This window comes from Hemibagrus wyckioides, linkage group LG15 (genome assembly GCF_019097595.1).
Source record: "Hemibagrus wyckioides isolate EC202008001 linkage group LG15, SWU_Hwy_1.0, whole genome shotgun sequence".
NCBI classification, from domain to species: domain Eukaryota; kingdom Metazoa; phylum Chordata; class Actinopteri; order Siluriformes; family Bagridae; genus Hemibagrus; species Hemibagrus wyckioides.
In genome coordinates this window covers 1,343,089-1,370,400 of record NC_080724.1, presented here as the reverse complement: position 1 = coordinate 1,370,400, position 27,312 = coordinate 1,343,089, and the positions used below count along the sequence as shown (strand labels likewise).

Sequence of the window (27,312 nt, the reverse complement as noted above, 5' to 3'; positions counted from 1 at the left end):
GAGTGTGTGAATGTATGAGTGTGTGAATGTATGAGTGTGTGAATGTATGAGTGTGTGAATGTATGAGTGTGTGAATGTATGAGTGTGTGAATGTATGAGTGTGTGAATGTATGAGTGTGTGAATGTATGAGTGTGTGAATGTATGAGTGTGTGAGTGTGTGAATGTATGAGTGTGTGAATGTATGAGTGTGTGAGTGTGTGAATGTATGAGTGTGTGAATGTATGAGTGTGTGAGTGTGTGAATGTATGAGTGTGTGAGTGTGTGAATGTATGAGTGTGTGAATGTATGAGTGTGTGAGTGTGTGAATGTATGAGTGTGTGAATGTATGAGTGTGTGAGTGTGTGAATGTATGAGTGTGTGAATGTATGAGTGTGTGAGTGTGTGAATGTATGAGTGTGTGAATGTATGAGTGTGTGAGTGTGTGAATGTATGAGTGTGTGAATGTATGAGTGTGTGAGTGTATGAGTGTGTGAGTGTGTGAATGTATGAGTGTGTGAATGTATGAGTGTGTGAGTGTGTGAATGTATGAGTGTGTGAATGTATGAGTGTGTGAATGTATGAGTGTGTGAGTGTGTGAATGTATGAGTGTGTGAATGTATGAGTGTGTGAGTGTGTGAATGTATGAGTGTGTGAATGTATGAGTGTGTGAATGTATGAGTGTGTGAGTGTGTGAATGTATGAGTGTGTGAGTGTGTGAGTGTGTGAGTGTGTGAATGTATGAGTGTGTGAATGTATGAGTGTGTGAGTGTGTGAATGTATGAGTGTGTGAATGTATGAGTGTGTGAGTGTGTGAGTGTATGAGTGTGTGAATGTATGAGTGTGTGAGTGTGTGAATGTATGAGTGTGTGAGTGTGTGAATGTATGAGTGTGTGAGTGTATGAGTGTGTGAATGTATGAGTGTGTGAGTGTGTGAATGTATGAGTGTGTGAATGTATGAGTGTGTGAGTGTATGAGTGTGTGAGTGTGTGAATGTATGAGTGTGTGAATGTATGAGTGTGTGAGTGTGTGAATGTATGAGTGTGTGAATGTATGAGTGTGTGAGTGTGTGAATGTATGAGTGTGTGAGTGTGTGAATGTATGAGTGTGTGAATGTATGAGTGTGTGAGTGTGTGAATGTATGAGTGTGTGAATGTATGAGTGTGTGAATGTATGAGTGTGTGAGTGTATGAGTGTGTGAGTGTGTGAATGTATGAGTGTGTGAATGTATGAGTGTGTGAGTGTATGAGTGTGTGAGTGTGTGAATGTATGAGTGTGTGAATGTATGAGTGTGTGAGTGTGTGAATGTATGAGTGTGTGAGTGTGTGAATGTATGAGTGTGTGAATGTATGAGTGTGTGAGTGTGTGAATGTATGAGTGTGTGAATGTATGAGTGTGTGAATGTATGAGTGTGTGAGTGTATGAGTGTGTGAGTGTGTGAATGTATGAGTGTGTGAATGTATGAGTGTGTGAGTGTATGAGTGTGTGAGTGTGTGAATGTATGAGTGTGTGAATGTATGAGTGTGTGAGTGTGTGAATGTATGAGTGTGTGAATGTATGAGTGTGTGAGTGTGTGAATGTATGAGTGTGTGAATGTATGAGTGTGTGAATGTATGAGTGTGTGAATGTATGAGTGTGTGAATGTATGAGTGTGTGAGTGTATGAGTGTGTGAGTGTGTGAATGTATGAGTGTGTGAGTGTATGAGTGTGTGAATGTATGAGTGTGTGAATGTATGAGTGTGTGAATGTATGAGTGTGTGAGTGTGTGAATGTATGAGTGTGTGAATGTATGAGTGTGTGAATGTATGAGTGTGTGAATGTATGAGTGTGTGAATGTATGAGTGTGTGAATGTATGAGTGTGTGAGTGTGTGAATGTATGAGTGTGTGAATGTATGAGTGTGTGAGTGTGTGAATGTATGAGTGTGTGAGTGTGTGAATGTATGAGTGTGTGAGTGTGTGAGTGTGTGAGTGTGTGAATGTATGAGTGTGTGAGTGTGTGAATGTATGAGTGTGTGAATGTATGAGTGTGTGAATGTATGAGTGTGTGAGTGTGTGAATGTATGAGTGTGTGAGTGTATGAGTGTGTGAGTGTGTGAATGTATGAGTGTGTGAGTGTGTGAATGTATGAGTGTGTGAATGTATGAGTGTGTGAGTGTGTGAGTGTATGAGTGTGTGAATGTATGAGTGTGTGAGTGTGTGAATGTATGAGTGTGTGAGTGTGTGAATGTATGAGTGTGTGAGTGTGTGAATGTATGAGTGTGTGAGTGTGTGAGTGTGTGAATGTATGAGTGTGTGAGTGTGTGAATGTATGAGTGTGTGAGTGTGTGAATGTATGAGTGTGTGAGTGTGTGAGTGTGTGAATGTATGAGTGTGTGAGTGTGTGAATGTATGAGTGTGTGAGTGTGTGAATGTATGAGTGTGTGAGTGTGTGAATGTATGAGTGTGTGAGTGTGTGAATGTATGAGTGTGTGAGTGTGTGAGTGTGTGAATGTATGAGTGTGTGAGTGTGTGAGTGTGTGAATGTATGCAGGGTGGAAGACATGAAGAGAAGACTCCAGCCTCTAATTGCGGTCTCCTCATGTTACTGAGTGCTGTCACCCTTGGCATTTAAAAAAGTAAGCCTCCTGTAAACCTTTCATTTAGGAGCTAATCAGAAAGAAAGCAAACAATAGCAAGCCTCCTGCTCTTCGTCACACGCATGTGCACTGTGGCTAATGAAGCTCATGAAAGACTGAGACAAAGGTGACCTGGGAAAATCAGCAGCAGGGATGTGTTTTGAGCGAAGTTACTGATAACATTAAAATGAAAATGGAGAGAAAGAGTGAGAGAGGAACAGAGAGAGGGGGAGAGGGAGAGACAGAGGGAGAGAGAGAGAGAGAGAGAGAATGACAAGGAGAAAGAGAAAAAGGTTAAGCAGACATGCAGATTTCCATCACCGAAAGTGTTTCTGAAGCATCCACAGAAAAGATGTTTCCATTTTAATCAGCAGCTTTCTAAAATCGAGAGTAATAGCAGGATAATGGATGTTTCTGAAGCCCGTTAAGATGCTGTTGTGGTTTACGTGACATACACTCTGCTGCACTGAAAGGTTGTTAGAGGAGAAATATTACATAAACCAAGGGCATGCTCTCAGGCTGATTAAATTGGCTACTCAGTTGACTGGTACTGATGTAAAAATCCTCAGTTTTTAAATATTCGCGTATATACCAATATTATTATCATAGTTTAATGTAAATAAATATAAGGTATTATAATATGATCATATCACTGTGTGCTACAAACATGAAATTTGGGCAAAAAGCTCACACATGCTGTAGGAATTAGTAGCTATCCAGACAAATGAGTTGTATCACAGAGGAGATGTTTTATTACTGACTGTGAAAAGGTCTACATTTATATTTTTTTTAAAATCAGTTTTTGCAGTTATGTACACCGGTCAGGTATAACACTCTGAACAGTGACCGGTGAAGTGAATAAGACTGATGATCTCCTCATCATGGCACCTGTTGAACCAAGTGAACATTTTGTCCTCAAAGTTGATGTTAGAAGCAGGAAAAATGGACAAGCGTAAGGATTTCAGTGAGTTTGACCAAAAGGGCCAAATTGTGATGGCTAGACCACTGGATCAGAGCATCTCCAAAACTGCAGCTCTTGTGGGGTGTTCCCGGTCTGCAGTGGTCAGTATCTATCAAGGAACAGTGGTGAACCGGAGACAGGGTCATGGGCAGCCGAGGCTCATTGATGCACGTGGGGAGAGAAGGCCGGCCCGTGTGATCCGATCCAACAGACGAGCTACTGTTGCTCAAATTGCTGAAGGAGTTAATGCTGGTTCTGATAGAAAGGTGTCAGAATACACAGTGCAGGACGGGTCAGGGCTGTTTTGGCAGCACCAACACAATATTAGGCAGGTGGTCATAATGTTATGCCAGGTTGGTGTATTATATTAAATATTTATATTGTACTACACTTTAAACACATTAGACACACCCCTAGCCTCTGCAGTTTAGGTTGCTTTCGTTTTAGGATGAACTTCCTTTTTCTATTCAGATTTGGAAGGACACTCTTCCAAACGCAGTTCACTCTCGGTGTCTAGGATAAGTCAGGAATTTAAAATGCAGTAATTTGCAAACATCTGCTAAGAAATTTGAGCCATTACAATGTACAACAATAACGCAGGAATTAAAAAAAAGTTGTTCTTTTAACAAATAAGAAATCATGAGTAAGAAACTATAAGCTGAAACATATTTCATCAAGAAGTGTGTAGATATAGTAGCAGTGTGTGTGGAGCAGGGACTCATGGTGTAAGACTCTAGAAAGCTTTGCACTAGACTCTATGGTGGAGTTTCAGGGAAAGGAATTGCGGGAGATTTTTTTTTTGTGATTGTTGCCACCAGAATACTTGATTTTGTTGCAGCCAATTCAAATTATTGAGTTCAGGTGTTGTTTTTCAGGGGTTGGGCTCGGCCCCTTAGTTCCAGTGAAAGGAACTCTTAATGCTTCAGCTTCATACCAAGACATTTTGGACAATTTCATGCTCTTTGTAGGAACAGTTTGGGGATGACCCCTTCCTGTTCCAACATGACTGCACACCAGTGACCAAAGCAAGGTCCATAAAGACATGGATGAGTGAGTTTGGTGTGGAGGAACTTGACTGGCCTGCACAGAGTCCTGACCTCAACCCCATAGAACACCTTTGGGATGAATTAGAGCGGAGACTGTGAGCCAGACCTTCTCGTCCAACATCAGTGCCTGACCTCACAAATGTGCTTCTAGAGGAACGGTCAAAAATTCCCATAAACACACTCCTAAACCTTGTGGAAAGCCTTCCCAGAAGAGTTGAAGCTGTTATAGCTGCAAAGGGCGGGACAACTCCATATTACATTCATGTGCATGTAAAGGCAGATGTCCCAAAACTTTTGACAATTTAGTGTATCTGTACTCATGTTTGACTCGTGCAAATTGAAGAGGCGTGGTTCTGCAGAAAATCTGCAGTAATTTTAAAAGGTTGCAAGCTCCTCCGAATATTGCGGAGTTTGCTTGATCTTGCACAATCCTGGGGGAATGAAATTGGATTGAATTAGAGAAACACTGAGTGAACATGTACCCACTGAATTTCTTCTTATTCTCCCCATCCTCGTCTTTCATTTTGACTTGCATTAACAAATAAATAATTTTTGTACCAGAATGCTTTTAAACAAAAAAAGAGCTCTCTCACACAACACAAAAATCTCATTCATATCTTCAAAGCTTGCAGACATAAATGATTCATGCAGTTACAAAGATCTTATAGCCTGCAGATCCTGGATATTTAATTTTATTATGTTCTGAGAAGCCTTAAATTGATCTGAATCCACAAGCTTGTGATTACAAGCTGAATACTGCACTACTGTCTATGTGTCCAGAATTCTTGACAGTGTGTTCATTGGTGTTGTTAGGAATGCTTTACAATAACAGTACATGAGCAACCATACAGTAATTAATACTTCAGTATGAACTAATGATGAGATGAGGCAGGAAATAATCACAAACTAATGAAGCTCTGCCCTGAACTACGACTTGAGTCTTATGAATTCATGCGTGAAAATCAACCACCTTAAGTAGGTTAGTACATGCTTGTTATTTGTTAACTAAATGTATTAATTAACTAAATCAAACATGCTCTATCTAACACTGGAAATTAATTTTAGAACAATAAGAACGTTAATAGCATCAGCAGTATGATGAAATATTCCTGTATAAATTTCATCCTTGTGGGGAACACAGCAAAGCCCTGGACCTGAGCGCGTTCCTGTACTACAGTGGGACTGGAAGAGAAATGGATGAAGGATGACGCAAAACTGCTTGAGATTAAATTACTGGAGTTTATTATTATCTTCTTACATTCGATAAAGTGGATCAATGGAAATTATGAAAGTAACCCAGCATCATCCAACGATACACACTATATTGCCAAAAGTTTTGGGACGTCCGCCTTTACACGCAAATGAACTTTAATGACTCGTCCATCAGATTTGCAGACAGAGAAATGTGATTGGTCACTCCAGAGAACACGTCTCCACTGCACTAGAGTCCAGTAGCGGTGTGCTTTACACCACTGCATCCGACGCTTTGCATTGCTCTTGGTGATGTAAGGCTCGGATGCAGCTGCTCAGCCATGAAAACCCATTCCATGAAGCTCTCTACTCACTGTTCTTGACCTAATCTGAAGTCCACATGAAGTTTGGAGGTCTGTAGCTACTGACCCTGCAGAAAGTTGGTGTCTTCTGCACACTGTGCTCCTCAGCATGCACTGACCCCGCTCTGTGATTTTACCTGGTCTACCACTTCGTAGCTGAGTTTCTGTTGTTCCCAACTCCTTCCACTTTGTTATAATACCACTAACAGTTGACCGTGGAAGAGAGAGCCATTCTTTCACAAATGTAGGAAGCAGTCTGCATGCCTAGGTGCTGGATTTTATACACCTGTGGCCATGGAAGGGATTGAAACACCTGAATTCAATGATTTGGAGGGGTGTCCCAAAACTTTTGGCAATATAGTGTATTTGTACACAGCTACACATTGCACATCATCTCAACAATTTCAAATAGTGCATGATTATTCAGGTACGGTTATTGTTAAGCGTCTCCGTGCTGTATTCAGGCTGTTTCCTATTTAAGCGAATACCCGCACGTACGGCCTGATTCTCTCTCACCGGAGTCTTTCCTGTGATACCGCGAACACAATCATGGCACAGTTACAACTGAATTTATAGCAATGGCTCGAGACACTCTGGCAGTTTTAATGGGTTTAATATATTTTCTAAAAAATGCAGATGTAAAACATTGATAATTACAGTCAGACGTAATTACAGAGATCAATGATCTTTATCTCTGATGTTATTCTCTACCCTTTTCTCTCTCTCTCTCTCTCTCTCTCTCTCTCTCTCAGCAGACACAGCTGTGCTCATCACCCTCTCTCTGTGGAACAGGAGGTGTGTGTTGACTGACAGGTCTGCAGACTCAGAACAATGCCCCAGCTGGAAATGAGAACCTGGAAATGTTTATTTAAAGCTCACAAATCAATCATCTCTGACACACACACACACACACACAGTTCACACACAGCACCACATAGTAGTTGCTAGTCTACTGCTGCTCTTTTGTCCTGTGATATTTCTATTGAAACTTACTGAATTAATGAGAATATATCATTACCATATATCATTAAATATATCAAAGCAACAAGCCTGCATTTGTCCACATCTCATATCACTTTGGATTACAAATGATTACCTTATGAACATATGTCATCAATATCAGCAAATCAAGACAAAGTGTCCGCTTAATCACACCGAAATCCCACAGGAACAAGCTGGTTTTCAGCTCCCAATAAATCACTAATGTTCTCTCCCCTACAGAGCCGCACACTGGAACTGATTCGAGTGGATCAATGGACTAATTCATGGTCATCCCAGTGAGAGATTTTTGCTGAAATGTTCTGATTTCAGTCAGCTTTTCACTGAGAACTGGACAATTCCACAGAGACGGATAATGAGAGTGTGAATAATGAAAATATTCGTTGTCAAGGTGTGATCTTGAAGACTTTTCTTCACTTATCCATCAGGTATCGTTCGTTTTCATTCCCTTTCTTGTCTCATTGAATAATTTACACATGCTTATCAAGATAAGATTTTAACATGCATTTACACTTGAGGTCTCCAAAAAGCATGATTAAAAATGGATTACACATAATCCATTAAATATCCGTTCAGCTCATAATACATGCCCCACTGTTTTCAGCTGTTTTTAATACAAAGTGTGACTGCAGCCAAAGAATGGCTTATATGCAGTTTGTTTTGTTTTTATAGCATTTTCACCAATCAGGTATAACATTATGGTCACTAACAGGTGAAGTGAATAAGACTGAGTATCTCCTCATCATGGCCCCTGTTAGTGGGTGGGATATATTAGGCAGCAAGTCAACATTTTGTCCTCAAAGTTGATGTTAGAAACAGGAAAAATGGACAAGTGTAAGGATTTGAGTGAGTTTGACCAAAAGGGCCAAATTGTGATGTCTAGACCACTGGATCAGAGCATCTCCAAAACTGCAGCTCTTGTGGGGTGTTCCCGGTCTGCAGTGGTCAGTATCTATCAAGGAACAGTGGTGAACCGGAGACAGGGTCATGGGCGGCCGAGGCTCATTGATGCACGTGGGGAGAGAAGGCTGGCCCGTGTGATCCGAACCAACAGACGAGCTACGGTTGCTCAAATTGCTGAAGAAGTTAATGCTGGTTCTGATAGAAAGGGGTCAGAATACACAGTGCAGGACGGGTCAGGGCTGTTTTCGCAGCACCAACACAATATTAGGCAGGTGGTCATAATGTTATGACTGATCGGTGTACATGGGCCTTCCTCAATCACTGCATGGCAAGAAATGCCCAGAGTTTTAACATTTATTTATTTATATTATTTATTTTTATGTGGAATAAATCATTTCTCCTACACCCGTAATATTTTTCATGTCCTTATTAAACATACCAATGAATCATTGAGAGTCTAGGTTGGGAAAAAGATGTGAACCCTTGTGTTTGATAACTAGTAAATAAATTGATTCTCCACTAAACATTCCCTGTATCTGTTGATCAGACTTATTAACACCTCAGATGATGTTCTGGACTTCTAAGATTTCCTTAGGTTCCTGGTTTTGGTTTTAGATTGTTTTTTAAGGCAACAAAAAACCATGATTCTCCCTCCACAATGTTCCACACACAACTTATAATAGTTGTGTGTAATCAGTTATTAGAGGCAGCATGTGTTTGTCTACTATTATGCCTTGGATAATGATCTGGCTACATTTTATGAGCAATTCATGGAAATGATCCATGTAATAAGAAAGGATTTGAAATTCTTTCCTCCCAACTGGGGGTCACAGATCTTGTGTGTTACGATGTGTAGAATTACAGTAGTAGTGTTCCTGGTTTTCATCTGTATTGTTGAGAGAGAGAGGTGGACATACAATTGTACGAAATGCAGCACAGATCTCCCAAAGGATCGATTTGAAATGCCACCTGGGTGCATGTTATGTGAATAATCACTTTCTGAATGAAAAGTTAAAAGAAAAAAACCTCTGGCAGGCATTTCAGATGCCTCCTGACCTTGACGACTGAAAACTGGGACAGCCGAGAAAGAAAAGATGACAGAAAGAAAAGGAAATAGCACTTATAAAGAGAGAAAAATGTGAAAGGGAGGCAGGAGAGCACACACACACACACACTGAACACTTAAATACAGTGGTGTCACCAATCTGCCTGAGATTCCTCAGTGTCCTGCCATGGCAGCCCACAGATACAGACCTCTCCCCTTGTTTGACACTGTACACTTGTCCAGAGTATTCAGAACAGTGTGTGTGGAAGGTCGGATGCTGTGTACGGTGGGAAACGTGGTATATCTGCGTGTGCACTGCCCTGATTTAAACAGCGGCAGAACAGACATAATCACAATAACAACCGTCACGCCTAATGACTGAGCACGCCCTGCAACGGCACACTCCATCACCACAAGCCCAGCTGCAAGGATCAAGATGGTAATGAGGCTCTACTCTCTACTTACAGAGACACTGGAGCAGCTAATAGACCACAACCAGACTATTAGCATTAACATCAACATGTGTAGCAAAGATAAACGCATCTGCATCAATCAAGTCTCGAGGCTTGACTCAAGATGTGACTCAAGATCCAACGATGTGATTCTACGTACAGAGTTTTAAAAGAATCGCACACAGCATTATACTGACATTAAGTTCAGTAGAGCATGACCACACGACCCACACAGACAGCTGCTTACTAGCAGGGCGCTGGCACGAATGTCTCTGCTGAATCATGATAACCTGGGCCCATTAGCTGATGAGGCAAATTTAGCATTGTAATTCACTTACCGCTGCTTGCTGTCTGCTACACTCATCCCAAGGCACAGTAATTTACTGCCTGCTGTTTATCCCTAAGCACTTTTCTTTTTTTTTTTGCTAGCAAAATCCTGCAAGCGCTGCGAGTTAATCAATTATGACTGTCTCTGAGGTCATTTCCTAATCTGGCCTTTAAGTAAAAAAAATGTCCTTCAAATTGCTGCTGTTGCTTCAAATGTAAAAATAAAAAAAAATCCACGATGGCTTCGACGATGATCGCTTACTTCACTGTCTCACTGCTTCACAGCATGCAGCCTGAATATATTTGTGAGTACTTCCCAGCCTTGCTTTGCTTTAATCAGATGCTTTTGATTTGATGGAAAAACAGGCCTATTTGTCGTCTAATTGCAGCCTGGATTTTGTGCGTCACTCTATGGGGGTTGTTAAATATGGATAAACATTTCTAACGAATGCCTGCTGAGCTAGCCATTCCATGGCATTAGCAAACGTCGCTGTGCTAAATACAAGATGCCGGGAAAGTTAATCGTGGAGGTGCATGGTCTGTGAAGGGATATCATTATAAATCACGCCCAACATTCGAGTCAATTTCGACGTGTTTTTAGTGCCTTTCAGTGTGGAGGAGTAACTGGATGTGGCACAGTTGGCAGTGTAAGCTTTTGGCTCCTGTCACACACTCGCGCTCCACCCTAGCACATCTCTCTATGTTGTCTATGTCCAATATTATTAAAAGATCCTAAATTATTTATTAGACATCTATTTTTAATGCGAGTTATCAAATTCTGTTGCTGCTTAACAGGAAAACATGTTACAGCCAAGGATGATAAAGCAGCATCACTGCAGCTGTTAGAGACGAGTCTAAGAAACACATTTACTCTACAGAGCAGTAAATTTTTTAATTCATTCTAGTTATAGATAAAAGGGACTGGTTTTGAATTTGTACTTTGAATCTGTAATATAAAGTGACAGGGAAGGAAATGTATAAGGTGTAACCAACATTATCCAGCTAGCATTATCATTAGCAATGTTAACTAACATTATCCATTTATTACCCATGAAAAGAAAAGGCTGTAAGATGTTTAGAATATTGCAGCAGTTGTTATTTTTGTTTGACTGGACCACATAGAGTTTGCATTTTCCAAAAATACCTTGCGACGTCAATGTTCTTTGTTAACTGGATCAATCAGGTGGCAAGTCAATCCGACCATAATGACTGCTGGTGAATTTCTGCCTCAAAAACAAAAGCTGAGGCAAGCAGCATCCTGTTTATTATTATTATTATTATTATTATTAATAATAATGATTATCCCACATAGCTGATGAATTCTCAAATCTGACTGTTTAATTCATTCTAATATGTTACTGTTCCTGAAGTAACAACCTCATTCACAGGGATTAGGCAAATGCTGACAGATTTTTTTTATTTTAAAGTGTTCATTTTCAAAAACAACAACAACAACAACAAAAAAGGTAAAAGCTTGTGCTGGAGACGTGTATTTAATATGTATGAATTCAAAAGACTTTAGTCAGTGTTGGAAGGTAAAGTTGTTCCTTGAACTGTTCTTCTGAGTGGAGACTCAGGACAGAGCATATTAAATTTCTCTCCTTATCAGCTTTAAGGGAGAGAAGATGAGGGACCAGTGAGGGGATGACTAAGGTGTTACCTTTTATAATGTAAAGTGACCATAAGAACAAGCTGGTTTTATGGACAGCCAATATATTGCCAAAAGTTTTGGGACATCTGCCTTTACATGCACATGAATGTAATATGGAGTTGTCCCGCCCTTTGCAGCTATAACAGCTTCAACTCTTCTGGGAAGGCTTTCCACAAGGTTTAGGAGTGTGTTTATGGGAATTTTTGACCATTCCATTCCCTTCAGGCACTGATGTTGGACGAGAAGGTCTGGCTCACAGTCTCCACTCTAATTCATCCCAAAGGTGTTCTATGGGGTTGAGGTCAGGACTCTGTGCAGGCCAGTCAAGTTCCTCCACACCAAACTCACTCATCCATGTCTTTATGGACCTTGCTTTGGTCACTGATGTGCAGTCATGTTGGAACAGGAAGGGGTCATCCCCAAACTGTTCCCACAAAGAGCATGAAATTGTCCAAAATGTCTTGGTATGAAGCTGAAGCAGTAAGAGTTCCTTTCACTGGAACTAAGGGGCCGAGTCCAACCCCTGAAAAGGACTAGTAGAAGCAGTCTGCATGCCTGCTTGATTTTATACACCTGTGGCCATGGAAGTAATTGGAAGTAGGAACTTACTGAATGAATTTGGAGGGGTGTCCCAAAACATTTGACAATATAGTGTATCTCACACATGTCCCACATTCGAAAGCAAACATTTCTATCAAATATCTTTGTTTTCTGTATCATTACAATTTCCCTTCTAAGAGGTACAAACCTGTTTCAGAATGCCCCTGAGCACAAAGTGATGTCCATGGTTTGCCAAGGCTGGGGTGTCATGAGTGTCTTGAACAGAGCATCTAGACCCCCCTGGACCCACCCTTTTGGGATGAACAGGAACACAGCTAAGCATTCTTCCCTATTTATTCTATTCTTTCCCATTTACATTTCTGGCATTTTGCAGACGCCTTTATTCAGAGAGACTTACAATTTATCTCATTTTATACAACTGAGCATTTAAGGGGTTAGGTCCAGGGCCCGGCTGTCACAACCTTCTGATCAGTAGTCCAACATCTTAATCACTAAAAGCTACCACATCTCCAACATCAGTGCCTGACCTCATTAATGATCTTCTGGCTCAATGAGCAAATCCCCACAGCTACACTTCAGAAACCTAGTGGAAAGCCTTCCCAGAAGAGTGGTGGTTATTAGATTCAACAAGCACACCTCTCTCTCTCTCTCTCTCTCTCTCTCTCACACACACACACACACACACACACTCTACATAAAGGGCACCTAGCATAAACACACACTAACTCAGTAAATAAAGTAGAGTTTTCTCTGAACCCACCTCACAAACCTGACTCGACTCTACAGTGCTGTATTTCTGACTGTGGACAATATTACACTAGGTCTGATTTCCATGCTGGTGAGTGGTTATAACTGGTACGCAAGTGCTCATGACTCAGTGTAGATAACTGTGGCTCAGTCTGTGCATGCATGCTGTGTGTGTGTGTGTGTGTGTGAATGCGCAGTGCGGTATCAGTGTGAGCAGACAGAAGTGGAGGGGAGAGGGCAGCGCTGCAATATTTCAGCTTACCCTGACTCTGTGGCTCACTCTCTGGAATTGACTCATGACTGGTCTCAGTCATGTGCAGACTGCCTCCGAAAATTTCTTATTCTCTCACACACACAAAAGGAGAGAGGATGCTGCAGTGAGGGGCTAGAACACGGACAAGCAGGACAAATTGTTATTAAAAAATGTTAATGCAGAGAATCTAGAGAAAGATAGACTGCCAGATTGTGTTTGGTCTGGTCTGGACATGGATTGAAACACAAACAGCAAGCCATCTGACCTGTGTTTATGAGTTAACCCCAAGAGGAACGCGGCTTGCCGTTGATGCTAACCTCCAGCACCTTGGCACACAGGAGAAACCTCACACCCCTGCTGTCTGTTAATAGCCTGTCCTCCCACAGAGCCGATTCAGTACGACATCGGTAAACAACAAACGCACATGATTTGGAAATTGCTTTGACAGGGTTATTACAGCCTGGTATATTCCTGACTTTAATACGAACAAATTAATTCCGAAAAGGCAAGTGAATAAATAGACCGTACTATGTTATACGTGACTTGTATTCTAGTGAATAAACATGAAGCCTGGCTTATAAAAACCTAAAGATTTCTGTGAGGGACGTTACATCTTAGAGCTATTTGACAAATAAAGGTTTGTCTTTAATGTAGAATAAAATGAGCGAATTGTAAAACACCGCTGCAGGGAACATTAGCATAAAACCGCTAACTGTAGAAGTAATAGCCGGCATAAATATTCAATTCACGTCAGTGCTCGGGGAAAAGTGAGGTATTGTATTATTCAGCTTTCTGTGTGTCAGTCTTTTAGTTAACTGTCTCTATAAGCACTGAGGAAGAAGAAGAGGGTTCTGCTGGCGTAGCCAACTACAGAAATAGACTCGTTCTATTTTACCTACGAAGAATGAAGAGTCTTTTTTATGGTATTCTACTCTCTCTCTCTGTCTGTCTCTCTCTCTCTCTTTCTCGTGCACATACACAGACACCATTTTAAATACAATGAGTGAAATCGAGTGAAATGTTGTAGGTCAGAGGCAGAATGGACGTCCGCACGGAGATGAACGCCTTTAGAGCTGAACTGCAGGGATCAGCTCTGGTCCACAGAGAAAGGATTTATGGGATATAAAGTGGTTTGAAGAGACCGCAGAGGCAGAACCCCTGACTCTGCAGATTAGCCAGAGAAAGTCAGTGATATACAGGAAAGGAAGTGAGTAAAATAACCAAAAAACTTTACTCAACTAAACTGTATATTGCTTTAAAAAATATATAAGTAAATACACTGTCATAATGTAGTAGTAGCTCTAGTAGTAGTAGCAGTATTAGAAGAACTAGCAGTAGTAATGGTAGTGGTAGTAGTAGTAGAATAATTAGTAGTAGTAATAGTAGTATTACTAGCAGTAGTAATGGTAGTGGTAGTAGTAGTAGAATAATTAGTAGTAGTAAAAGTAGTATTAGTAGTATTAGTAGCAGTAGTAGTAGAATAATTATTATTAGTAGTAATAGTATTATTATTAGTAGTAGTAGTAGAAGAATAATTAGTAGTAGTAATAGTAGAATAATTAGCAGCAGCAGTTGTAGTAGTAGTAGTAGAATAATTAGTAGTAGTAAAAGTAGTATTAGTAGTATTAGTAGCAGTAGTAGTAGAAGAATAATTAGTAGTAGTAACAGTAGTAGTAGTAGTAGTAGTAATAGTAGTAGTAGAAGAATAATTAGTAGTAGTAACAGTAGTAGTAGTAGAATAATTAGTAGTAGTAACAGTAGTAGTAGTAGCAGTAGTAATAGTAGTAGTAGTAGTAGTAGAATAATTACTAGTAGTAATAGTAGTATTATTATTATTAGTAGTAGAATAATTAGTACAGTAGTCCCCCGTTTATAGCATTCCAAACCCACCCGCGATAAACAAAAATCCGCGATACATGGACGCCACCCCCAAATGATTTTTTAATTGCTTAAGCCATAAATGACCCTCCCACACTCTTTACACAGAATTTTGGGTAAATATGTAGAAATCTCACATTTATAGTGAGTACTGTGTGTATGTATGTTCCTTGCCAGAAGCCTTAGAAGGTGCAGAGCGTTTCGGCGACATAATAGAACTTGCAGAAAAAGTGTAAAAATACAGCATACACAGAACACCAAACTCTCGGGACAGTGACACGCCAAGAACTGGGCTGCTGGACAATTCTGCTTCCCTTTCCCCAACTGCACGCAGAGCCAGCAGCCAATCACAGCTGTGATTAAATGAATGGGGCATTCTGATTGGCCGGACTCGTTCCTCCAGCAGTACTGTATTTTGATTTTCAGCATCCCCGCAATGCGCTTTCCTAAACAACGCTACACTGTACAATATTTTATATATTATTAACATTTTACTTTCTTCTAATTAATGTTTATATTTTGTAATTAATACTTATATTCTTATTAATAAATTACCTTATTTGAACATAAAAACAATTCACTATAAGGTTTGCGGATACCGCGATATACTGGGAAAATCCGCAAAAAATTTATGTTCAAAATAAAAACCCACGATATACCGGGACCGCGATATATGAACCGCGATATAGCGGGGGATTACTGCAGTAGTAATAGTAGTATTAGTAGCAGTAGTAATAGTAGTAGTTGTATTAGAATAATTAGCAGTAGTAGTATTAGTAGTAGTAGTAGAAACCTGATGGGACAAAATAAGTTCAGTGCTCATACTTTCCATTATTAAAACAGTAATTGCAGCCCAATATTACTAATGGAATGCAAACAATTAGTTAATTAGTCATTACTTAATTATCATAAAGTGTGACTACATCGGTATACATCTTGGGTAGTTTTGGAGCAGGGTGTGTCTACATCATGCCAAGAAGAAATGCCATAATCTATGACCTCATCAATTGTTGCTGCTCATCAATCATCAGGGGTTATTAGAACATCTCCAAACAACTTCTAGGAGGATCATTTACAAATGGAGAGCAATTTCGGTCCAAGATGCTCAAAGACAAACAGACAAAACCCAAGAGGGTGACCTACAGGACTTTGTACAGCACATTAAATATTTATGTTTCTGACAGCAGAATCAGTAAAAGACTAAACAAGTGTCTTTCATGAAAGGGAGGCTAAGTAAACGCTTTATCTCTCCAAAAAAAAAAGAAGAAAGTGACAGGATGACATAAATTTTCCAAAATTCTAAAACCTGAAAAAAGTTTTGGAACAATGGACTTGGACTGATGAGACCATGGTGAAGATGGTTGGTCATCATGCACAGCTTATCACCAAAAACACCATATATCAGCTGTCCAGCATGGTGGAGGATGTGAACTGGATGTGTTTTGCAGACACAGGACCTAGAAAGTCATTGAGACGCCTCTAGTTTATATCAGAACATTATACTGCAACAACAACTGCTTTTGAAATGCTCTCCAATTCATTTATTCATCTATCTTCATTGTCCACTTTGTCCTGGCCAAGGATGCAGTGGGTCTGGAACCTATCCCAGGAACACTGGACAAACCTTGAAAAGAACACAAGACCATCAAGGTATAATTCACACAGTCATTCACATCTAGGGGCAATTTAGAGTAGCTGACCCTAACCTACTGGTATTATTCTGAAAGGTGGGAAGAAAAACTGGAGAACCCAGAAGACAGGGAGAACATGCACAGAGATTCTTTACAGACCCTGGAGGTGTGAGGTGCCACCAAACAGTAAATTAAATGAAAACAGACAGAGATATGACACAGAGATATCATAAGTGCCTCTGATGAACAGCTTTTCCCTACCCGAAGCGAAGTGACCAGCAGGCGAAGCAGCAGGGCTACCTTTTAACAAACATCTTTGCCAGCTTTTAAGCATGGATGCTTTTAAACTGCAGGAAAAATGCTTTATAGACAAAACCCAAGCCCAGGAGAGAAATTCAGCACATGTAATTAACCAAATAACCTGCACCAGGAGGAAGGAAGAGAAATAGAGAGAAAGGCTGCTGGCTTTTCTTTTACTTGTTTGATAAAAGAGCCAGTGGCTTGATAATGGAGCGTAGTTTGGAAAACAGAAATGTGTACATGACGTGTCTACACAAATGAGTTTATTAACTACCAGGAAAGTGTAATTGTGTCCATGGCCAGTATCCGTGCATCTGTATTTAACTCACCTTCTTTATTCAGAGCCTCTGCAGTATTAGCTAATGGGATAATTGAATTACTGATAACCTTTAAACCATACACAGGCCCTCACGCTGTTGTCTATTAACTGCACATATCTCAGCTTCCTCAAAGACTTCCATTAACTGTACAAATTACAACAGCGTGTGTTTGTGGTGGGATATTAACATGCAAATGTTCTGTATTATAATGTATATTGCTTTCAGCCTGCAACCTTCTCTTCTCTTCTCTTCTCTTCTCTTCTCTTCTCTTCTCTTCTCTTCTCTTCTCTTCTCTTCTCCTCTCCTCTCCTTTCCTTTCCTTTCCTTTCCTTTCCTTTCCTTCCCTATCCTATCCTCTCCTCTTCTCTCCCGTCACATTTTTCAATGACACAGAATCTACTCAACCTTAAACAATAAAACGTTTCCTCTCTGTCTGTCCGACACTGGACACTGTACAGTATGGCAAAAAGAAAAGAAAAACACATCACAAAGCCTTCTCCGGCTTCAAAATCAACTAGATTTTTCATTCCCACATTGATTCTGGTTTCTGTCGTTCATTCTTAGTCGTTTCTGTTCCCCTGACCGAATCAGCAACAGGGATAATGGTGCATGCTGAAGACCTGAAAAGGTTTGATATAAACAGGTTGGAATCTCATATGAGCTGAGGGTTTAGTTTGAGCTTCAAATCAGCAGAAGAGATTACCATCTCCAGAGTCCACACACATGCTCACAGACACACACACACACAATTGAATGAAAAGAAATGAGAAGACAGAGATAGGAGATTTTAAAGTGAACACACATTTCCTGGTGATAAGGGCTGACAGCCCACAGGGGGTCTCCCGCTTTATGTGAAAAATTTCTCTTTGGAAACACATCGCTGAAACTCACTCGACTCCTTCGCGAATAGTGCCTGTGACAGGCACAGCAGCTTCCATGCCCGGTGAAATGACAATTTAATTAAATGCTACAAAGCATTCAGAAGAACAACACAATGTGTAAAACCTCAAGAGTAGCATGAGTTTAAGAAGCCATGCACTCACATTAAATAACCACCGAGCTACACAGAAGAGAAGAGAACTTCATGGGATAAAGCCTGGTCTTCAGTAAGAACCAGCATGACTTTAAACAGGACTGCATAATTTACACCATCATCAGTTTCAATCTCTTATGTAGGTCAAAAGAAACTGGCCTACTACACTATACTACCAAAAGTTTTGGGACACCCCTCCAGATCCTTGAATTCTGGTGTTGTTTTTCAGGGGTTGGACTCCGCCCCTTAGTTCCAGTGAAAGGAACTCTTAATGTTTCAGCTTCATACCAAGACATTTTGGACAATTTCATGCTCTTTGTGGGAACAGTTTGGGGATGACCCCTTCCTGTTCCAACATGACGGCACACCAGTGACCAAAGCAAGGTCCATAAAGACATGGATGAGTGAGTTTGGTGTGGAGGAACTTGACTGGCCTGCACAGAGTCCTGACCTCAGGTGTCCTAGAACACCTTTGTGATGAATTAGAGCAGAGACTGTGAGCCAGACCTTCTCGTCCAGCATCAGTGCGCTTCTGGAGGAACGGTCAAAAATTCCCATAAACACACTCCTAAACTTTGTGGAAAGCCTTCCCAGAAGAGTTGAAGCTGCAAAGGGTGGGACAACTCCATATTACATTCATGTGCATGTAAAGGACCAAAAACTTTTGGCAATATAGTGTATCACAGGGGTGGGGTTATTATTTAGCGAGTAACAGAAGTAAAATTTAAATATTTGCATCTGATCAGTCACTTATACTTTAACAATGGAGTTTGTCAGTGTCATAAAAGTGCTTGATGTAGTTGTATACCGTAATCGTAACTCATTACTATATCAATATCACATTAGTGCCAACTCCTGGTGGGTTCTGCAGAGAGAGGCGCTCGCTGTGTCATTTTCATTTCCCTGCCTGTGACTTTCTATTCATATTGACATCTGCCTTTGTAATCCTAGTTTTGTCTTCACCCTGTCTTGTCATTGCAGTATTATACAACTGTGTGTAATTATATTGTGTTGTTCATTAGTCATAAAACACAAGCAGCATCTCGGTCAAGCAGAATGGCCTGGATTTAGACAAATAAAACTAGACATATAAAACTTCACAACGAAACTGCACTATATAACCCAATGCAAGGCAGACACAAACAGACAGGGTCAGGCCCTGGACTGAAATAGAATTAGGAGCACAAAGATTCAAACTCAGGAAACTACCACACACTAAGCAGAACAATTTATAACACTATTTATTGTGGTGCTCTACATTTTGGGACAAGTTTTTGTGAGTCTGGGGAAATCATTATCTGCTGTCATGTTATGAAAAAAATGTTGTTTTGTAAATTGATACTACTTTCACGGCTGATCTTTTAGCTGCACAGCTGGTTAAACAGCTGGTCAGATTTCACTCTGAGTGACAGATCCAACAGTGTCCACACACTGCCACTGTGTACCTGTGTCCATCCTGTGGATTCATAAACAGCACATACACTACATAATAGTCTAGTAATAATGTCTAAATTGACAAGCTTGCGTATAGATATAAATTTCCCTCCAGACCAGACATCTTTGACACAACACTGACTGTTTATTACTATTTTTGGGTTGTCAGGGTGACTCACAGCAGCTCAGAAATGTTTAATTTCGGAATAATTTATTATTCAGGATATGTAGGAACGAATCGGGTTTTTGTCTGCTAGCTCAATGTTTTTATTTTAACTCCACAATGTACACTGCTCAAAAAAATGAGTATAGCAAGTCAATGAAACTCCTGGGATATTGATGTGGTCAGTTAAGTAGCAGAGGAGGTCATTAATCAGTTTCAGCTGGCTTGGTGTTAATGAAATGAACAACAGGTGCAGTAGATGGACAACAATGAGACGACCCCCAAAACAGGAATGGTTTTACAGGTGGAGGCCACTGACATTTTTCCCCTAGTTCTGCATTTGGCTAGGGTTAGTGTCACTACTCACGGCATGAGGCGATACCTGGACCCTACAGAGGTAGCACAGGCAGTCCAACTCCTCCAGGATGGCTCATCAATACGTGCCATTGCCAGAGGTTTGCTGTGTCTCCCAGCACAGTCTCAAGAGCATGGAGGAGATTCCATTTACTCTAGGAGAGCTGGACATGAGGCAGTAGTAGGTCCTTGACCCATCAGCAGGACTGGTATGATCATTTTCATTTCCATCAAACGTTGTGGCATCATTTCGTTCCGAACACATCACCCAGTCCAGATCAGTATAGATATCCAGCATGATATTTTTCCCCATTGAGATCTGATGTGTTTTTTTTTAGCAGTGTAGCTTTAAATTTCAGCTTGTTTTAACACCGCCATGGCTCCATAAATTATAGCTTTAAGTGGTGTGTACTGTCTCATGTTTACATTTTCCAAATTTCACAGCTGCTCGTTTGAGCTTCTGCCTTCTAAATGTAGGTCTGCGCTGCAGGAAGATGAGGAAACTGAGCAGAGCTCCATGAACAGCTTCGAGCTCTTCCCTGCCATGGTGCTGATGCGGTGTACGTATGTGTGAGAAAGCGAGCATGCCTCACCCTGTTCTGCGTCGTATTCCTCCACAGTGGACACGAAGTGTGGTCTTGAGTAGAAGTTGTGAGGACCGGGTTGCTGCAGTCCACCTAGGCTGTAGAAGGCACGCTCTGTGGCGGCGCAGCTGGAGAAGGCCCTGCGGCTCGGGATGCACGGGTAACGCGTCCAGCTCTTTGTCTCCAGGTCAAAGGCCTCGAACGCTGTCACTGGCATCTTGCCCTGACGTCCACCTGATGTCCAGATGAGAAAGAGATTGAACAGATTAAAAGACTGATTTTCCCACAGAAAATTCATATGACTGTATTGCTGGTGTGTGTATGTGTGTGTGTGTGTGAGTACGGAATGTTATAGGACTAGATCTGCTCCTTGGCTGTGTGTGTGCTTAAGATGTGAAAGCTGAGCACGGCCTCTCCTGTCTTTTAAATGTCTTAAAGAGTCTGATTTTTCATTCCAGACAAGCATCACTGCTGAGCTACAGCCAGGTTCATTTTACTGTCTGTGTGTGTGTGTGTTTTTGCAGAAATTTTGCTGAAAGAGAACTATGTGTGAGTGTGTGTGAGAGTGTGTTTGTGTGTCTGTGTGAGTTTGTGTGTCTGTGTGAGTTTGTGTGTGTGTATATATATATGTATATATATACACACACACAATATATATATATATATATATATATATCCTGATCCCCACACATCCCTGGCACTGTTCACACTGCACCAGGAGAAAGATCTGGAGTTCAGCAGAAAACACACACACACACACACACACACACAGGTACACAGAGGAAAAACAAAAGACACGACTGTGGAGGAGAGGAGAAAGAGATGCAGTGCTCTGCGATGTTCAGTACACCCCGAGAGAAAGAAGAGAGAGAGGGAGAGAGACGGAGAGAGAAGAGCGAGCCGGTGATTCTTTAAGCTGATTTCAGTCATCTGTTCAGTCTCTCTCTCTCTCTCTCTCTCTCTCTCTCTCTCTCTCTCTCTCTATATATATATATATATATATATATATATATATATATATATATATATATATATATATCCTTCTCTCTCTTTCTCTTTACACCCCGAGAAAAAGAAAGAGAAGAATGGAAGAGAGACACAGAGAGAGATTTCTGCGGTTCTTTAAGCTGAATTCAGTCGCAAAAATGTTAGCAGTTCTTAGAGAAAATACAGAAAATAAAATAAAAAGTGATTAATTAGCTTAATCTCAGACTGGAAATATGATTGAACTTTGAATTGAAATAAATTTATTCAAGAAAATAAAAACACTCCATATCAGAAAGACGTTATCGAAAGAAGAGTAACAGGCGGTAATGCTCATGTGCATCTGGTGTTGGCCTGGACATGAGTCTCCCCGCTCTGTGGACAGACGGCCCGTGTGCTGGGAGCCATATGCACCCTTGTTAAAGCGTGGACCACACACACTCACCAGATTGTCACACTTACAGCGCTACACACATCAGAGAGAAAACGGTGCAGTGTCGCATTACAGCCGTGACGTACAGAGCCAGGAGGGTTTGTTTATGATGCTACATCACGATCAAATACCAGTAAAGCTGTTATCGTTATTAGTGTCATCAACATTAATAAAGCCAAACTGAGTCTACATGCAACTGGAATCAAACTGGGTGATGTGTGCTGATTAAAAAGGTCTGAAACTTTAACGTTTGGTAGTTTGGGTCCTTCTGTGAAAATTTTACAGTATATAAATAAATAAATAAATAAATGTGAATGTTCATATTTCTCAAATGCCTGATATATGAATAGTTTGATTATGTTCATGAAATAAATCTGTGCTGTGAGCGCGAGACAGCAAAAGGTTTACAGACCCCTGTACAGAGTACTGTGTGTGCTAATGTGACACTTCATTAGCTAATGATGTTTATAGGCCAAATGTTTGTTGGAATACAGAGAGGAGCCGATTATAGTGGATGAAGAATTTCCATTTCAGGTCACTGAACTCCAAACCTCCATAGAAATGAGAAGAGTTACTCAAGGACATCCCCAAGGCACAAACATAGATAGATAGATAGATAGATAGATAGATAGATAGATAGATAGATAGGTAGATAGATAGATAGATAGATAGATAGATAGGAATGTTAGCTAGTAAGAAACTCTCCTAATAACTGTGATTAAAAACAAGGTCATTGACTCAGTTCCTCAGCAGACGGCATGCTGGCTCACACCTGGGAACCTATTTTAGGAGGCAACTTCTGTGTGTGTGTGTGTGTGTGTGTATGCGTGTATGTGTGTGTATGTGTGTACCGGAGTGGATAAAGAAAGGATGCGGAGAGGCCGAGATGGGGCAATCTGTTATTAAGGCATTACGTCAGAGCACAGACAGACCTGCGGGGTCATGACTGAAATCACGCTGCCATAAATAGTGTGTGCTTCCGTCCAGACTCATCTCTCATGTATAGCCTTAATATGATTTTGCTGTTCTATCTATATCCATGCAGACTCCCACAGACACAACTGAATTAGGCTCAGTGTGGTGCTGTCGTCTGTCTGAAATACACCCACCGCCCCCCACCCCCCTCACCCTCGCCCTCACCCTCACACGGCAAGTTAGCAGTACAGAAACTTTGTTCTTGCTGCCTGCATATCAATATATCCTCGTTAATGAACAGCATTGTTAAAGTGTGTGTGTGTGTGTGTGTGTGAGAGAGAGAGAGAGAGAGAGAGAGAGGGAGTGAGTGAGTGAGTGAGTGAGAGGGAGAGAGATACAGAAAACATACAACAATACATAAAACAAACAGGGAAATTAAGTGTGCGGTGCGAGGCGTAACCCTTTGAGGTCAGAGGGACCATTCTTGGCTTTATTTAGGCCAGTGTTTTGGACCTGATGCAGCTACAGGAAACCAGTGGAGGAGCAGCAGTGGGGTAGTGATGTGAGAACAAGTTACTGCTATTACATACTGGACCTAATTCTGTTGGAATACTTCTGTGTGATATTAATCCATTTTGTATCTAAATCAGTCAGACCAAAGCAGGTTCAGAGTCGTGAGTCAGGAGAGAAATGTCAGGAGCGTTCCCTGACCGTGCCGAGGTGTGGGGTGAGCACTGACCACATCACTCCACCATACATCACAGCCATTCTCTTAGGGCTCAAAGCTTCTGAGTTCGATTTAAGAACTCACAGCTCAGTGCAGTGTGTGTGTGTGTGTGTGTGTTTGTCAGCAGGGTCAGCTCTCTGTGACTTCTACAACATGATCGTGTGGAGTGCAGTCCCACACACTGACAACTACACATAATTAACTGGACCTCTCTCTCTCTTTTTTTCTCTGTTGCTTTCTCTCTAAGATTACTCTGTCTCTCGCTTGCTTCTTCTCTCTCCTTCTTTAGCTCTCTCTCTCTCCCTCTCTCTCTCTCACCCGCCCTTCTTTCCTTCTCTCTATCTCTCTCTCCCTCCTTCTCTGTCTCTCTCTCTCTCTCTCTCTCTTGCTCTCTCTCTCTCTCTCTCTCTCTCTCTCTCTCTCTCAGAGAGCTAAGGAGCTAGAGGGTGGACAGAGCATGAAGTCTTTAAAAGTACATTTTTTGTGTTCTGTTCTATTTCGGTTCTAATGGACTTGTACAGTTGCTGGTAGAACATGTTCCTCAATCAAATCCTCGGTCATTTGTTGTCCCTGGAATACTGTTATTATCAATCTATCATCATTGCCATCTGAGTGTAAGGTTAGAACAAATGGAATCAGCGTGTACCTCCAATTCCACCCACCGAGACACTTGAAAATCCCCTCAAGTGTTTTCTTGACATGAAACACATTCTGTAACTCAGATTTATAAAGTAAAACAAATGTTTTTGGAGGGAAATTTTTTGTAATGAAACATTACATGAAAATTTTTGACCATGGAGCACCCCTGGAGCTAGGTCCTATAGCTCTGAATATCAGATTATATCAATAAAACGTTGATCTTTAATTTAAATAAGGACTTCATATGCGTATGAGAGCCTACTGGACTTCTTGAGAACAATGAGAGAGTAAAAACTGCAGTTTTTCACCCGGTTTCAGACAAACAAAGCCACCTAACATGCTTAGAGATCCCAAAGCAGAAATTTGGAGAAAATCAGTCTAATTATAGATGCCAGTCTCTATAAAGGACCACACACGGAGTGGTCTAATGATTTAGTAGTGTCATCTGTCTCATCTCCTTTCACAAATAGAGACAAAGAGACTAACAGATTTAATTACACGCTAGCAAACTGTGACAAAATAGCTTGCAAGCCATTATAGGTTGATATCGCAGTCGCACAACTAGCGGGAGAATAAAAAAATACAGAGACGAGAGCACACTGATTTTATTCTGCAGTAGGAGATGCTGCAGAAAATAATGTTTCCTGCATGTTATTGCTGAAGTTCAGGCATTATCACCTCCGAGACCTCACTGATTCCCTCGTTTTCCTCTGCGGAGGACTGTACAATTATATTCCACTCTCTATTTTTTTTTTTTGCTATTGAGATTACCACAGTGACCGTGAACTGGACATCTGAATGTAGCTGATGTAGAATAAAGTAAGAACAACACCTCAGAGCATGATGTTATAGAGGAATCATCAGAGATGAGGTGGTGTGATGCCAGCCGGATGATTGTTTCCTTGTAAGGGTTTTCTTCCTTTTATACTGTTATTAATTAAAGAACTATACATTTTATCAGTTTATAGTTATATTTAATGATGTGGAATGTCCGTGAAGCGAGTTAGTTGGTTGTTTCCTGCTTTTTGTTGTATTCTGGTTTATGATACGCTATCTGTTTTTTTGTTTGAAAACATCAGCTTTTACACATTTTGTTTGTCCATTTATCCCCTTTATATGGTGGCCGAGAATTACAAAACACAATAACAAATCCAACAACACGTGGACGATTCAGACAAAGTGGAAAAGGTAGGTATAGTTTGTGAATGGAATTCTCGCCTCTGATTGGACGAGACATCGGTCACAAAAGTGAAAGTGGATTGGTGTGTGTATGAACACAGCTCTGCTCTTATAGCGCTCCTTACATCCTTTAATCTGGAATAGTTTGCTCTTCCAAACATACCTGGTGTGTTTTTAGAGATCGCAAACTAATCTTTACTCCATGATACGCTATCAGTATCTCCAACATCACACCATCTGAACGTCCTTCATCACAGTAGAGCTGAATGAACGTAATGAAAGATAAATATATATGTTTGTTATTTTCTTTAAAAGATTTTAAAAATAATGGTTTAAAGTCAAGGCAGAACTCCACACATGTACAAGAAATAAAGTTAGATACACAATTTCCTACTTCCTGTAGATCCTGAGTGACCGATGAAAAATTCTAGTCGCAAACTATACCTACGTTTTCCGCTCTGTCTGAATTCTCCTTGTGTTTTTGGATTTGTTATTGTGTTTTGTACTTCTACCTTTAAAATCATTTCTTTTCATCCACTTGAGTACTATAGAAACAATAATGCATTAGCCTGAGCACATTAATACAGGAGAGCTAGTATCAGGGCTGTGCTGTGAAAATCTTTCAACACCTTCTGACCAATCAGAAGCAGGAATTCGACATTGGTGGGGTAATAATAGCAAATGACTCACAATATCAGTTTGGACAGGAATGTGAATGCCTCGTAGATATTCATAAGTCAAAAGGTATTGCAGATCAACCCTCAACCTGTCTGAAAGGAATGGTTTTGAAAAAATCAGTCACCTCTTGTTGTAGTTACGGGAAATGGAAAGTGCTGCCCCTCGGGTGAGGAGCACATTTCAGATCCTGTCTCCAAGGAGTTGTGCTGATAATCAGCCTTGGCACAGCATGAACAATTACCAGGTGTTATTAGCCTGTCTGCCATACTGCCTGAATATTGTGACACTATCTAACATGGAAATCAGACACATTGTAATTACTGACTGTTCTACTCCATCTGCGAGTATACATTATGTACATATGTACATGTAAACACACACACTTTACACACAAGAGTGTGATTCTTTAGAGAGAGTGTGTGGGTAGGGACCACGCTCTTCCATCCTCTCCGTGCTAGATCACAGTGACGGGCTTGTTTTGCAGCTTGTGAGTTCGCCAGTGCGGCTCGTCAGTTACGTCTCTCCTTAACGATCTGGTTGGCTGAGAGATCTACTCAGTTGCTTGAGGGTGGCGGTGTTTTATGATGCCATTATCTTAGCAGTTCTCAGAAGAGTGAACATGCAGTGGGTCAGTGAAAAACAAATCTTGATACAGAGATTCTGAAAGTCAAAGATGTTTTTATGTTTTCTAGAGAAAAAAAAAGGAATATATTGGAATGTACTTTTCTGTTTACAAATGAACTCTTTTAACACTCAGTGGACAGTTAGTGGACAGTTAGTGGACAGTTAGTGGACTGTTAGTCGATCCTGACTTACACTCATACACTTGCTTGTATGTTTTTCATAGCTACTGAATAGTGCTTTACAAAAATAAACTAAATGTTTAAGAGAAAAAGAAGTATTTAAGTAAGGTGAAACAAAAATGTCTTTTGTTGTATAAGACATGTATATTTGAGATATTCTATATTA

The 27,312-nt window shown here is 40.7% G+C and overlaps 1 protein-coding gene across 2 annotated transcripts in view; it reads right to left on the bottom strand.

Annotated features, from left to right (window-relative positions):
- The window catches only part of LOC131366127 (kelch domain-containing protein 8B-like), a 121,384-nt gene that overhangs the window by 24,469 nt on the left and 69,603 nt on the right, over positions 1–27,312 (bottom strand). For both annotated transcript variants that reach the window (XM_058410325.1, XM_058410326.1), the window contains exon 5: positions 20,798–21,022. In XM_058410325.1, coding sequence (XP_058266308.1) covers positions 20,798–21,022 — 225 coding nt within the window. The remainder of the gene's footprint in view (positions 1–20,797; positions 21,023–27,312) is intronic.